Source organism: Vombatus ursinus, unplaced genomic scaffold (genome assembly GCF_900497805.2).
Source record: "Vombatus ursinus unplaced genomic scaffold, bare-nosed wombat genome assembly UNPS02014864.1, whole genome shotgun sequence".
Taxonomy (NCBI): domain Eukaryota; kingdom Metazoa; phylum Chordata; class Mammalia; order Diprotodontia; family Vombatidae; genus Vombatus; species Vombatus ursinus.
The window spans coordinates 5287574-5302929 of NW_020954642.1; the positions used below are offsets into that span (position 1 = coordinate 5287574).

Here is a 15356-nt window from a genome sequence, read left to right on the forward strand (position 1 = left end):
AACAGAAGATGGCAACAAAAATATCTTCTATCTTTTGCAGGTCCATACCCCTAAAAGATCCTGCCCTGTACTTTTGGGCCTCAATGAACCAAGTTGACTTCCTGGAAGATGAACTCCTCTTTGGAACCCATCTTTGGATGCGTTTTTATTAATCCAAATTTTAAATCCAAGAATCTTCACCTTTGCACTCAGAATCTTGAGCCTTAGTTTTGTTTTAAAGGTTCCTAGTTACTGAATGCCAGCCCAAATCATTGAACATCCTGGACTTCGAGGTCCTTGGATTCAGAGATGATTCTCCATGGCTAATTCCCTCTTATCCCTTTTTCTGTCCCAGACACCACCAATGGATGGCTTGTTGTGGCATGTATTCATTTTCCCTTTTATCTTGTTGCCACACACCTCAGATCATGTCATTTTTCTAGGGTTTACCTATAAGGAAAAAAAATGTATATAACATAGTAGGATAGTGGCTAGATCTGAGATATCCTTAGTGTAAAGAACTTTGGTGAGGCAATGCACGTTGACATTTTTTCTGTAATTTATGATGTTACAGAGTTGCCTGAAGGCATTGAAAGGTTAATTGACTTGCTTGGGGTCATATAGACAGCATATGTTAGAGTCAGGACTTGAACTAAAATATTCCTATCTTCAAACCAGTTCTCTCTGCAATACAGCATACTGTCTTTTAGTATAAAGAAAGTAATTAGAAATGTAAAGAAAACTGCCTAAGTTTCAGAGTAAATGGTCAAACTTTCTGAATGATCTGATTAAAGTGCATTGAGTATAGCTTGACTAATAAAGATTCTCTCTTGACCTAGAGCTCCCCTTCCTTGTCGCTAAATGAATACCAAATATCTTGTCCCAGCATACCCCATGTTAATTAGTGATCAGCCCACCTGTGTATTCTGGCCCTGGACTATTAGTCCTCACTACTGCCCCACATTCACTCAATTAGAAAGTTCCCTAATCTCATGCCTCTGAATGCAGGTGTTCTTTAAGACCCTGGCCTAGGTCCTATTTTCTTCTTTCTCTACCCATTCTCACTTGTTGACTTTCAATTTCTATGGATTTATTATCTTTATGCATGTGACTCAGAAATATTTTTATCCAATTTTAGTTTTTCCTGAGCTCTAATCATCAACTTCCTGTTGGACATTTCAAACTGGTCATCCCATAGACTTCCTTTAAAAAAAAATAGGCCTTTAATATAGGCATTTTAATTGACAAAGGGGAGGCTCAAGGCTTAAAATGAAACACCCTAGGCAAAGAGCATGGGGATACAAGGGCAATACAACCAGGACAGCTGCCAGGGTCCCAGGTGGGCTGGTCTTCAGGTCACAGCAGAGGGAGGGAGAGTTACTACATTCTTTAAGGATCAAGGATACTATAACCAAATGTTGCCATCATGAGATATGTATAGTTCCCATGATTCTACTTTCCCTTATCATGCAAGTACCATCTTATATTTAAATAGATATATCTGTTAATAGGAAAAAGTATAATTTCAGAAATATTAAGAAGAAAATTCAGGTAATTGAAAGTGCATATAAATGAACATTACCCAGTACAGATGGGGGGGGGGGCGGTTTCAAGAGTTCTCAATCTACCCTAACCTAAAAGTTCTTAGCAGAGTCATTCGTCCCCATGATTCCACTATGTTTTAGAGCAACCTTTTCCCATGTAATTCAAAATAAGAATGCTCCTTTATCTTAACTGTACTTAAGACTTTAGCCCTTACTGACCTCTGGTCAGGTTCCTCAAATATTATCTCCTTCTTTGGGAATTAATATAGGGGAATTATCTTTAGTCCTTAAGGATTTAATTTCTCATTGAACTTCTCTGATCACTGAACTTGCAAAAAAAGTGTTGGACTTCTTGGACCTTCCAAGGCCCCTGATATGGCTTAGTTCTTTGAATTCACAGATCTGTTCCACCTACTTACTTATTCTACCTCCTTAGCCACTATTACTATTTCCAAGTGCTTTGGTCTTAACATGATTGCTCTTTCCCCCCTTTTATTCCCTGTCTTCACACATTCAAGACTTTGTTTAATAACAAGGGAAACAGCAACATACAAATTCAGAAATAATATAACAAGATATGGTAATTAGAAGTGCAAATGAACTCTACCCAGCCCCAGAATAATTGTTGCCTAAATTTTCTAATCCAGTCCTTAACTTCATGAGTTTGAATCTAGCTTTAGACACTTACTTACTAGTTGTGTGACCCTGGGCAAGTCACTTAATTCTGTTTGCCTCAGTTTTCTCATCTGTAAAATGAGCTGGAAAAGGAAATGGCAAACCACTCCAGGATCTTTGCAAGAAAACCCTAAATGCGGTCACAAGCAGTTGGACACAGCTGAAATGACTGAACAACAAAAATCCTTAATTAAAATTATCCAAGAGTACCCTGGCCTATCCTGAGTCTCCTTAAGCTGAATGCCTATTACATCTTTATATTCCAAGAAAAAAAATGGTACCTTTCCTTTCAGACACACACAAGCTAATTTTGGGATTCATGCTTCACTCTTCCAATCTCAGCTTCAATATCAACCAATCAGGAAACCTTTTAATAATATTAATAACATGGTAGACTTGAGGTACTTCCTCATATTATTTCCTAATACTTCTAAAGAAGTTAATGTGGCTTTTTTAGAACAATAGATTTGTATACATATAGATATACATACATATATGTGTATATGTGTGTGTATATATACATGTATATATATATACATGAAATTTGGGTAAAGCTTTAGTCAGACTTGGCACTTATTAAATACTTGAGAGTTGAGATATCAGTTCAGCATTTGAGACTTTTGAAAAGTTTCCCTTTTCCTTTTTCTGGAAATGTACATCATGAAGAACAAGAGGTGAGGGGAGTGTTTGTGCAATTTGGGGATTTTTCTAAGATTTTTGAGATCATGAAAGTTGTCCTTGACTATTATTTTTCTTGACAATCATGTCCCCTTGTTTTTTTCTTATTTGGGTGAAGAGCATGATTACTTAATGACTAGTAGAACCTGATTTCCCAACTTAGATTAGCTTGTCTGAAATGCCTTGCAAATTCAAGTAGCATTAATGAATTGAAAGTGGAAAATGCTTATCACCCATTGGATATATTGTGTTTTTAGTGTGAGGGAACTCTGGACTCTGGAATCCTTGAAAGAAAATGAGAAAACCAGCCTGCTTGACAAGTTGGTCTTTTTTTGTTACTAATTTCACAAACATTAAGGAACATGAACATTTCTACACACAAAGAATAACAAAAGGAGGATTTCATATCTTCTATTAACGGAAGGAACCTTAGAGATCATTGTATTTAACTTCCTAATTTGACAGATGAAGAAACTGAGGCCCAGAGATGCTAAATGACTTACCCAAAGTCACACATGCAGTAAGTAGCAGACCCAAGACTTGATATTCTGATTCCAAGTCTGGTGTTCTTTCCACTATACCACTGCCTTTCCCTTTGTTATTTGTTAAAATATCTGAGGACCAAGGGATCAGTTTCTTTTTTCAAAGTTCGAGAGCTAGAAAGACTTGTCTCTTTAGTGGAGTTTTCTGACCCCCTCACATACACTTGAAAACTAAGGAAATAGAAAATAAGATGTTCTTATTATTTAAAAAAAGATCATAATTAATTCTAATAAACAAGTGCCCCCAAATTTCATGAAAGATAACTCCTTTTAAAAAATAAGCCGTTAATAGAAGATATGAAATCCTCCTTTTGTTATTCCATGGTTCTCTTATAGGTGAAGAAAAACTGAACTATACTTGAAAGATTTTCCATATTAATTTCATTTATGAGGTTTCTCCCCAGAATGAACTTTCTGATGCTTTATAAGAGATGAACTGACACTGAAGGCTTTCCCACATTCATTACATTGATAGGGCTTTTCTCCAGTATGGATCCTCTGATGTTGAGTGAGGTGACCCTTTTGCCTGAAGGCTTTTCCACATTCATTACATGCATAGGGTTTCTCTCCAGTATGGATTCTCTGATGTTGGGTAAGGTATGTGTTCCACCTGAAGGCCTTCCCACATTCATTACATTCATAGGGTTTCTCTCCAGTATGAATTCTCTGATGCTGAGTAAGGTCTGCACTCCAACTGAAGGATTTTCCACATTCGTTACATGTGTAGGGTTTTTCTCCAGTATGGATTCTATGATGTTTAGTAAGATGTCCCATCTGACTGAAGGATTTCCCACATTCATTACATTCATAGGGTTTCTCTCCAGTATGAATTCTCTGGTGCTCAGTAAGTGATGAGCTATGGTTAAAGGCTTTACCACACACATTACATGCATAGGGTTTTGTTCCAGTATGGATTCTTTGATGTTCAAAAAATGATGAACTATAGTTGAAGGCTTTTCCACATTCATTACATTTATAGGGCTTCTCTCCAGTATGAATTCTTTGATGAGCAGGAAGAGATGAGCTGTGCCTAAAAGTTTTCCCACATTCAGTACATTCATAGGTTTTTATTCCAGTATGAATTTTTTGATGTTGAACAAGATGTCTCTTCCAGTGGAAGACTTTCCCACATCTGTCACATTTGTATGGTAGCTCTCCAGAGGTTTTTTTATGATATTCATTAAGGTCTGAGTGGGGAATAAACATTTTCTTAAATTCATTAAACTTATAAGGTTTTTTCCCTGATGTAGGGACTTGATTACATTTAGTTGGTTTGAGCACAGAATACTGTTTGAAGTTTCTTAAGTGTGTATCACATTTATGGAGACTTTTTCCTGAAGAAATTCTCTCTTGGGGAGCAAGGATTTGTCCCAAACTTAAGTTTCTCCCAAATGTCTTACATTCATAGCTGCTCACCTTTTTAAAAGTTTTCTTGTTGCCAACTGTTATTTGCTGGCAATGTTTCTTTTGGTTGTCTTGTTTCTCTAATTTGATTTCACACTTTGTAGGTGTTTCCAAATTGTAGACCGAGGAACCAGCCCTTGTGAGTTTTTCTTGAGCTAACTCTTTCAAAGCAATGTCTTGCTTTGGAATTAACTCCATAATTTCTGAAGCAGTCTCCCTATCTGGAAGGAGAAAAAAAAAGGTAAATGTCCACTCTTCCTAATTTCATCTCTCTGTGTTAGAAGCAAGTCTCCAAATCTCTGGCCTTTAGTTTTCTTCTCTCATAACATGGGGATAATAATACCTGTATTATATACATTAGAGAACTAATGATAAAAGTGTTCTATAAATTATAAAGCAGTATATAATTCTTGTAGTGAAAGCATAGTAACATTAATAATGAATTTAAAAGAGAAAAAAACCTTCCTATCAGGTTCAAATGAGCTTGTTATGCTTCTAGACCATAAGAAAGGTTCTTAGATAAACCTACCTTGGAAAATATATGAGCCAAACTTCATCAAAGACTACTGACCTAAGCTAGATGGTTGTACTAATCTAAGACTATCTTTTCAGACTTCTCACACTGAAAATCACACCCACGCCAGTAGGGTCTTACAATAGGATCTGGCTCATCAGGGAAGGTGGACAAACAATACTGTACTCAGTCTGTGGATGAGTTCCTCAACCTAGAAAGGGGACACAGAATTTGTACAGGAAAAATAGGGGTAAGTGCACCAGATCTCCAAAGGGAATATCCAAAGACAAGTTCCAACGTCATGGTCCAAGTGTATAGTGCCACAGGAATCCAGTTTCAGTGCTACCATGCTGAAAAGCTTTAGTGAACCGAAAAATGGGCAGCTAAGTGGCACGTAGATAGAGTGCTGGGACTGGAGTCAGGAAAACCTGAATTTGAATTCAGCACCAGATACTACCTATGTGATCCTGGACAAGTCACTTAACCTCTGTTTGACTCAGTTTCATCTACTGTAAAATGAGGATAATAATAACAACTCTGTCCCAGGGTTGGAGGATCAAATGAGATCACATTTGTAAAGCATTCAGCACAGTGCCTGGTACATAGTGCTATATAAATGCTATCATCATCATCAATTTCAATTATTTATTTAATGATTAATATAATAAAATAGTAACAACAACAATAATAATAAATACAAATGGTATAACTAGCAAGGATGGAATCCATTTGCTGGTTGTGCTGGGCAGCATATCTCTCTATATCACTACATTGCTTAGTGTTGCTGTAAGGGTCATTTGCTTGTTCTTCATGCTTCTACATTTTCAGCAACTGAAACAGTAATATGTCCTATGACTGACTCAAAGCAATCTAATGTATACTGAGTGCCTATTAGGTATCCATAACTGGAGATGAAGAAGAATTGAAAGACAGAGTCCCTTTTCTTCAGGAGCTATTACTTTGGTGGTGGTGGCGGATTATATTAACATATAAAAAATGGAAAAAGGAAAACACATTATCAAGTTGTGACACTATATAATATAGACTGCAAGTGGTCCAGAAGACCAGAGTAGGGAGGATTCTGTAGTGGGATAAAATTGTCAGGGAAAGGTATAGAAAAGGTAGGACATACTGTGAGCCTTAAAAAAAAGTATGATATGGATATATAGAACAGAAGGCGTAGGACTCTGCTAATAGGGGACATAGTATAATTAAAAACACAGATACAGTAAATGAGATATAGGGTTCAATAACAACACTAGAGAGAGACCATTTTGAGGGGTAGTAAAAAATAAGTTTGTAAAGGGATGGTGTGAAGACTGAGGGTCATGATTCTCTTGAGTTTTCTAGATAAATTATCATATTGTTTGAAAACAGAGATGGTTTTTTGCCTCCTCTTTGTTCATACTTATTCTTTATGTTTTTTCTTATTTATGAAGGTAGCATTTTTAGTACTAAGTCAAATAATAATGTTCATGGTGGGCATCTTTGCTTCACACAGTGGAAAATTACATCATTTTTCTCTGTTATAAATAATACTAGCTCTCAGTTTTCAATAGATGCTTTTTCACTACAGCAGGAAAAAAAAATCCTTTCATTTCCATGTCTTCCAATTCAATTATTTTCTTTTATTGAAGGTTTTTCTACATTTATTGATGCAAAACATGGGAAATATTTTTGGGTACTTTGGGTATTTTGTGTTTTTCAAATGATGGAAAAATTGGAAGGCAGGTAACACAGATAGAAAGGCCAAACATAAGTTGTGGACGCTTTAAAAATATTGTATCTATATATATATCTATATCTATATCTATATCTATATATATATATATGTATAGCAGAGCTATGCATATTTGAAGGCAGAAGAAAAGAGGAAGAGACAATGAAGATTTCAGAATGCAGGCTAACCATGGGAGAAATGACAGATTCAGGTAATAAAGGACAGAATTCAAGGTACGGGTGGAAAGACTACCTTTGTAAACAGTGGAGACAATTGTCGGTAACTAAAGAGCAGCATGAAAGAGATATCATCAGAAAGGTAATTTGTTAAAAAGTATGTTGAAGGCCTACAAGTATAATTCCTAGTATCATTCCTTCTCCACCAAGATGATGGACTTTGAGGTGAGTTCCCTGTCCAACTTTTCAAACACATATTCTCCTAATTAACCAGCTAAGCTGTTGCCCACAATGACTCACCTGGAGAGGGACATCTTAAGACTTCTTTATCCAGTATCACTGGTGCTTGCAATTGTTCCAACTGGGTGATGACATCTGGTTTAGAAACTGACAGCCCTACTCATGAGGAAAGAAATGGGAAAATGCTAGAGATGAAGAGTTATTACAGAATTCAGTCTTAGCCTCTTCCTCTTTTGGGAAGGACATATTTGGAAGGACCAGATGGTGACATACAGGACAGTCTATATTGTGTTCTCAGAAAGAGAAGGCTGATGGATACAGTTCATGTCTTCAAGCATCTGTGCCAGGACCTTGGGGAGAGTTTTTGATCTAGAAGGGGCAGCTCAGCCTAAAGAATAGTATAGTAAAAGTAGTAATTTCCTATTCCACAAAGACTTTTCATCTGGGGATGAGGAGCCAAAGCATCCTGTCTCTTGACTTAAAAGGGGTTAGCAGAAATCATACCCTGAATGACAAACCAAAATTCAGCTAAGCATTTCAGACATCTTATAGCATTTAGCAAGTGTGGAAGCAAAGATGGCTTAAACAGGAGGTTCTGAGTTATTTTAGGGGTAGAGTAGGAGGGAAGAGTCTTACCTAGGAAGACTAGGTTCCTATAGTTCTCCAGCATGACATCCTTGTACAGTTCCCTCTGAGCAAAGTGTAGCTGTTCCCACTCCTCCAAGGTGAAATCCACAGCTACATCCTTGAATTCCATTGATTTCTGAAATGCCAAAGACATTTCTGTTCAATCTGTAACTACCTCCCCATGTAGGCCTGGGAAGAGTTGAAATCATTAGAGGAGGTGAGAAGCATTTAAAGACAATGATTATGACAATGTTCAGGGTTCTAGTATAATTCAAGGTTCACTTTATTGTAAAGTATTTGCTGATTCCCTACTGTGTATCTAGCATTGGGCTGGATTTTGAGGGAAGTACAAAGTAGTAGACATAGTTCCTATCTTTGAGGAACAATTTGCTGGGGAAGAAAACATATGTAAAATGATTAGAGTGATATAAAATAATATATAAGCAAGCACTAAATTATATGAACCAGATAGTAAGGTCATGAAGATTCAAAGAGGAATGAACAGTGAGAGCTCAAGTACTAAGGGAAGTTATAAAAAGGAATCATAGCATCTTCAACTCCAACCTGACCTTTTAAATAAGTTATTGGATACTCTAAATAGGAAATGGATGAAGGAAGACATCAACACCAATTGAAATAATTTTGTAAATAAATTTAACTAAAGAAAGTTAGGTACAATAATACAATAATAAGAAGATCAAAAGAGACTGAAGATTTAGCCAGCCAACAGTCAACCTATTGGCCAAGTGAAGAAATAATGGTCAAGACAACACTGGCTTAGGATACAAAATTGTTTGTAAAATCTTAAAAAAGATACTTCCAGGAGCACGGCCAAGATGGCAGAGTACAGGGAGGAGCTGAGATCTCCTAACATCTAAGATCTCCAAACAACCTTAAAATAATGTCTTAAATTGAATTCTGGAGTAGCAGAGACAACAAAAGGTCAGACTGAAACATTTTTCTAGCCAAAGACAACTTAGGAGGTCAGAAGGAAAGGTCTTATTTATATCTCTAAATGTGTAAAAGAAAGGAAGAGCAGATCAATGAATTGGACGTGCAACTAAAATAACTAGAAAAAGAACAAATTAAAAATCCCCAATTAACCATCAAAATGAAAATTCTGAAAAGAAAAAAAACTAATAAATTGAAAGAAAAACAAACACTGAACTAATTAGGAGCTGGTTTTATGGGAAAAAAATAGAATAGATAAGCAATTGGTTAATTTGATTTAAAAAAAGAAAGAAGAAAAGCAAATTACTAGCTTCAAAAAGGAAAAGGGTGAATGCACCACCAATGAAGACGAAATTAATTAGGCATTATATTGTTCAAATACATGCCAGTAAAACTGACAATCTAAGTGAAATGGATGAATATTTACAAAAATATAAATTACCCAAATTAACAGAAGAGAATATCTAAATAATCCCAGCTTAGCAAAAGAAATTGAACAAGCCATAAATGAGCTCCCTAAGAAAAAATCCCCAAGACCAGATGGATTTACAAGTAAATTCTACTAAACATTTAATTCCAATGATATATAAAGTATTTGTAAAAATAGGTAAAGAAAGAGTCCTACCAAATTCCTTTTATGAAACAAATATGGTTTTGATACCTAAACCAGGGAGAGCAAAAAATAGAGAAATAAGACTATAGGTCAATTTCCCTTATGAATATTGATGCAAAAAATTTAAATAAATAAAATACAAGCAAGGAGATTTCAACACTATATTGCAAAGAACATATGCTATGACCAGATAGGATTTAAACCAGTAACGCAAAGCTAGTTCAGTATTAGGGAAATTATAATCATAACTGACCATATCAATAGCAAAACCAACAGAAATAAAATGAAATCACAATAGATGCAAAAAAAGCTTTTGACAAAAATACAACACCCATTACTACTAAAAATACTAGAAAACATAGGAATAAATGAAGCCTTTCTTAAGATGATAAGTAATATCAATCTATACCCAAGAGTAAGCATTATCTGTAATGGGAATAAGTTAGAAGTCTTCCCAATAATATCAGGGATGAGGTAAGGATCTCCATTATTACCACTATTATCCAATATTATATTAGAAATGCTAGCTATATCAATAAGACAAGAAAAAGAAATTGAAGAAATAAGAACAGGCAATGAAGACACAAAATATGACTCTTTGCAGGTAATATGATGATATACTTACAGAACCCTAGAGAACCAACTGAAAAACTACTTGAAACAATTAACAACTTTAGTAAATTTGTAGGATATAAAATATACCCATGTAAACTAATAACATTTCTATACATTACCAACAAAATGCATTAAGAAGAGATAGAAAAAGAAATTCCATTTAAAATGACTACAGACATCATAAAATACTTGGGAATCTGACAAGACAAACCCAGGGACTATATGCCCAGAATTGCAGGACAATTTTCATAAAAATAAAGACAGATCTAAACAATTGGAGAAATATTCATTGCTTTTGGGCAGGCTGAGCCAATATACCAAAAATGACAATTTTACTGAAATTAATTTACTTATTCAGTGCCATACCAATCAAACTATCAAATAATTATTTTATAGACCTAGAAAAAATAATAACAAATTCACTCAGAAGAATAAAAGGTCAAGAATATCAAGGGAATGAATGCAAAAAAGGAAGGTAACCTAGCAGTATCAGATTTCAAACTATATTACAAAGCAGTAATCATTGAAACAAATCTGGTACCGAGTAAGAAATTGAGCAGTGGATGAGTAGAATAGATTAGGTACACAATGTGTAACAGTAAATGACCACAGTAATCTAATGTTTGACAAACCTCCAAATCTAAGCTTTTGGGGCAAGAACTCACCATTTGACAAAAATTGCTGAGAAAACTAGACAGTAGAAAACTAGAGGGCAGAAACTAGGCACAGACCAAAATCTCACACATATGCCAAAGTAAGTACAAAATGGGTATATGACTTAGACATAGATATCATAACCAAATTGAGGGAGCATGAAAAAAAATATACCTGTCAGATCTATGGGTAAAGTAAGAGTTCATGACCAAACAAGAGATAGAGAGGATTATAGGAATAAAATGTATAATTCTGATTATATGAAATTAAAAAACAGTTTGCACAAACAAAACCAATGTAGTCAAAATGAGAAGGAAAGCAACAAACAGGTGAAGAAAATTACAGCAGGTTTCTCTGATAAAGGCCTCACTTATCAAATATATAGGGAAGTGAGCCAGATTTATAAAAATAAGAATCATTCCCCAATTGATAAAGAGTCAAAACACATAAACAGGCAGTTTTCAGAAGAAGAAATCAAAGCTATCAATAGGCACATGAAAGAATGCTCTAAATCATTACTGAATAGATAATTGTAAACAAAAACAGTTCTGAGGTACAACCTCACACCTATCAAATTGGCTAACATGACAGAAAAGGAAAATGATAAATTCTGGAATGCATGTGAAAAAATTGGAACACTAATGAAGTGCTGGTCAAGTTGTGAACTGGTCCAACCATTCTGGAGAACAACTTGGAACTATGCCCAAAGGGCAATAAAATTTTGTACACTCTTTGACCCAGCAATACCACTACAACATCTGTATCCCAAAGAGACCAAAGAAAAGGGAAAAGGACCTATATGTACAAAAACATTTACAGTAGCTCTTTTTGTGGTGACATAGAATTGGAAATTGAGGGGATGCCCATCAATTGGGAAATAGCTGAATAAGTTGTGGTAACTGATGCTGATGGAATACTATTGTGCTATAAGAATTATAAGAAGGATGGTTTCAGAAAAAATCAGGGAAGACCTATATGAACTGACACAAAGTGAAGTGAGCAGAACCAGGAGAACACTGTACACAGTAACAGCAATATTGTAATGATGATCAATTGTGAAAGACTTAGCTACTCTGATCAAAAAAATGATAAAAGGCAATTCCAAAGGACCCATGATAAAAAATGCTATCCATTCCCAGAGAGAGAAATAAGGAACTCTGAGTGCAGACTGAAGTATACTTTTTTCACTTTTTTTATGTTTCTTGCTTTTCATTGTTCTTTTTCTGCAACATGGCTAATATGGAAATATGTTTTGCATGACTTGACATGCATAAATGATATTACATTGCTTGCCATTATATTGCTGGCTGAGGAAAGGTTGGGATGGAGGTAAAGACTTTGGAAATCAAAATTTTAAAAAAATATAAAAAATGAATAAATAATGTCAAAAAATAAATAAATGAAAAGATTATATCCTATCAGACTACTGAAAAGAAAACAAAAAAATAAAATCTTATGCAGTAGGGTAAAAGAAAATCATGAGGAATATCAACTGATGAAACAATGAGATATATTAGAGAGAAAAACCCACTCAAAGAAAGTTTGGTTAAGGTGTCAACTAAATGAAGTCATATGACAGCATTACAGGAGGAAATTAGAAGGAGGAAAACATATATATAATATATACTATATATATATTTAAGTCTTCAAAGATCTTATTTATAACAGACTCTTTTACATTAAAGCATGTGAGACCATGTCTCTTTCTCATTATAGTCTAACAGTGTTTCTAGAGGAAGTAGAAATGCACTGTAGAAAGCAAAGATGAGAAAAGCAGTTGGAAAAGATCAAATGTACACAGAGGGTGGTCTGTGGTAGAGGCAACAATTATGAGGATACTGTGATATTAATTGTTTGGGAGAAATGAAGAAGAAAATGAGTGAAGGAGAAAAAGACACCAAAGGCATTGAAAATATCAGGCCTTCTTATCAAAAAAGGTGACTGAGAGGACATCAAAATCGATCAGCTCATATGCTTATTTTCATCTTTTAATAACATTTTTATAATTCATAGAATCATCTACCTAAGCCACCCTTGGATGGAGGTATGAAAAGGTAATGGGCAGGTTTTCTCAAGAAACACTTCACAGTAAACTACACCTTTATTATCATACAAAAGACAGATTAGAAAATATGAGATCTCACTGTACTTATTGTTTATGGGTTACAAAAATACTTGATTTAGTACAGCAAAATCTTAAGGCCTTTTATGGACTCTCTTCCAAGAAGGTTATTATGCATGATTTCTTGAAAAATAAAACTAGAGAGAATCTTGTTCAATGACCATCGTTATTATTGTTATCAAGCAAGAAATTAAATATAGAGATGTATTCTTCTCAAAGGTGTTCACCATTGTCACAAAAAAAATTCAGTACAAAATGCAAGTTGAAGGGTTCCTTATAGATGGTAAAGTCCTTCATGTGTTCTTGTTTGTGAATGACATGGTGCTTGTTACATCCAGTCTATGTGGTAGGATTATCTGCCACAATATGGGCTGGACTATTTCTTTTCCTTAAAGGACAGTGAAACTGTCTTTGAGACTTCATTAAATCAAAGGACTAAACCAAACTGGTTGCCCTCTTCTGGAAAATCTGCAGCACATCAAGATAATTTCTAAGTTGTGGAACTGAACACAATACTCCAGACGTGTTCTCATTAGGGTAGAGGCTATCATCTCCTTACTCCAACAAGCTCAACTTCTCTTAATCTAGTCCAAGATGAAATCAGCTTTTTAAGCTGCAACATCACACTTTTGACTCATGTTGAACATTGTTGTTGTTGAGTCATTTTTCAGTCATGTCCAACTCTTCCTGATCCCATTTGGGGTTTTTCTTAGCAAAGATAACCGGAGTGGTTCACCATTTCCTTCTCTAGCTCATTTTACAGACAAGGAAACTGAGACAAACAGAATTAAGTGAATTATCCATGGTCACACAGCTAGTTAGTGGCTGAGGTTAGGTTTGAACTTGGGTCTCCCTAACTCCAGGCCCCATGCTCTGTCTCTGTCCAAGATGTGTGTTGATGGATGAGTTCTACAGATTGTCCATCCAGCTATATATCATGGCATGGACAATAGGCATCCTTTATTTTTTTTTTCTTACATTTACAACTCTTTTGCGTAATTAAAGAACTGATTTATTGATCTGGGGTTTAAATAGCACAATGTCACGGACAAATGAGAACATCTGGAGAACTTTTCCTTCTACAGTGAATTTCTCTTCAATATGAACTCTGTGCTGGATCTCTATAAAAGTAGGAAATTATTGGGCATTATCTCCCTGTTTTATGTTTCACATGATAGAAATGATCACAAGGTCAAGGTTATTTCTGTTATATCTCTCAAAGACTCCAGGATAGTTTTAACATCTGCATGAGTAACATTTTTTTGGAGGATAGCATTTAAGGCAGCATTTTATTCTATTGAATCAAAGACTATTTTTTTTTAATAGTTAAACAACCAGCACAGTAGAACCTTAATTTCTGTTCATTTTTCCATTGTATGATGGAAAATATGTGGCCCACTGTGGTAGATAACTTTGGAGGGCCTAAATATCTTATGAATACTACTATCAAGAGTGACCTCTCAATGGATATGAAGATAATTCTTAAAACATTTTTTAAAGATGGGAAAGTAAGCATATGTTTAAGTTAGTGATCATTTCTCAGTCATCTTTTTTGACAATAACATCTGAAATTATTTAAAAACTCCTTTGGCACCTCCTCCTCTTCCAGATGCCCCCAGAATTGATCTCTCGATGATCTAAAAATTTTGTTACCTCCAGCATGAGCCTCCTCAGGGTATATTTGCTAGTCTAGCTGCTTTCTTCTACTTTTGCTCTCTTCAATTTAATTTTGTTATTCCTCTAGAAACATAGCTAAGAATGTGATGGTAGAGCTCAAATGTGGCAGCTTCACCATCTTTGATAGGGAAAAGAGTTTATTACAAAAAATTGTATTTTTTAAATGTCTTTTGTCTGTGTATATTTTAAATCTTATTTATTTATTTTTGGGGCTGATCTGTGATTTCATTCATGTAGATATCTTCGAAGAGGAAGCTCCTTCTACCAATATAGATCTGCAACTTTTCTGCAATTTGTTATCTTATAAAGTTGTCTTGGGGAGTGAGGGGTTAAATGACTTGCCCAGGGACATATAGCCAGTGTAGGTCAGAAGCAAGACCTGAACTTGAGTCATTTTGACTTATCCCATGCTTCCTCTCACTTTCACTGTTTTTGCAACCTTTCAGATTTTCTCAAGATAATTCTGCTTAGTTGTGTCTCTCATTATGCCTTTTATTAGACTATTTTTCTCTCCAGAGTTTCCTGATGGTTTAGAAGGAAATATGACTTATAATATTCCAACAGTCTTTGCAAGATTTAACAAATGAATTTGTAATCTAAATTGATGTCATCAGCTGTTACATGT

At 35.1% G+C, this 15356-nt stretch overlaps 1 protein-coding gene across 1 annotated transcript in view; it reads right to left on the reverse strand.

Annotated features, from left to right (window-relative positions):
• Window positions 1–2328: 2328 nt before the first annotated feature.
• The window catches only part of LOC114027884 (zinc finger protein 383-like), a 31111-nt gene continuing 18083 nt past the window's right edge, over window positions 2329–15356 (reverse strand). Inside the window, exons 6-8 of the mRNA XM_027842057.1 lie at window positions 8109–8235; window positions 7533–7628; window positions 2329–5043 (exon numbers count right to left, since the gene is read on the reverse strand). Coding sequence (XP_027697858.1) covers window positions 3800–5043; window positions 7533–7628; window positions 8109–8235 — 1467 coding nt within the window. The 3' untranslated portion in view covers window positions 2329–3799. The remainder of the gene's footprint in view (window positions 5044–7532; window positions 7629–8108; window positions 8236–15356) is intronic.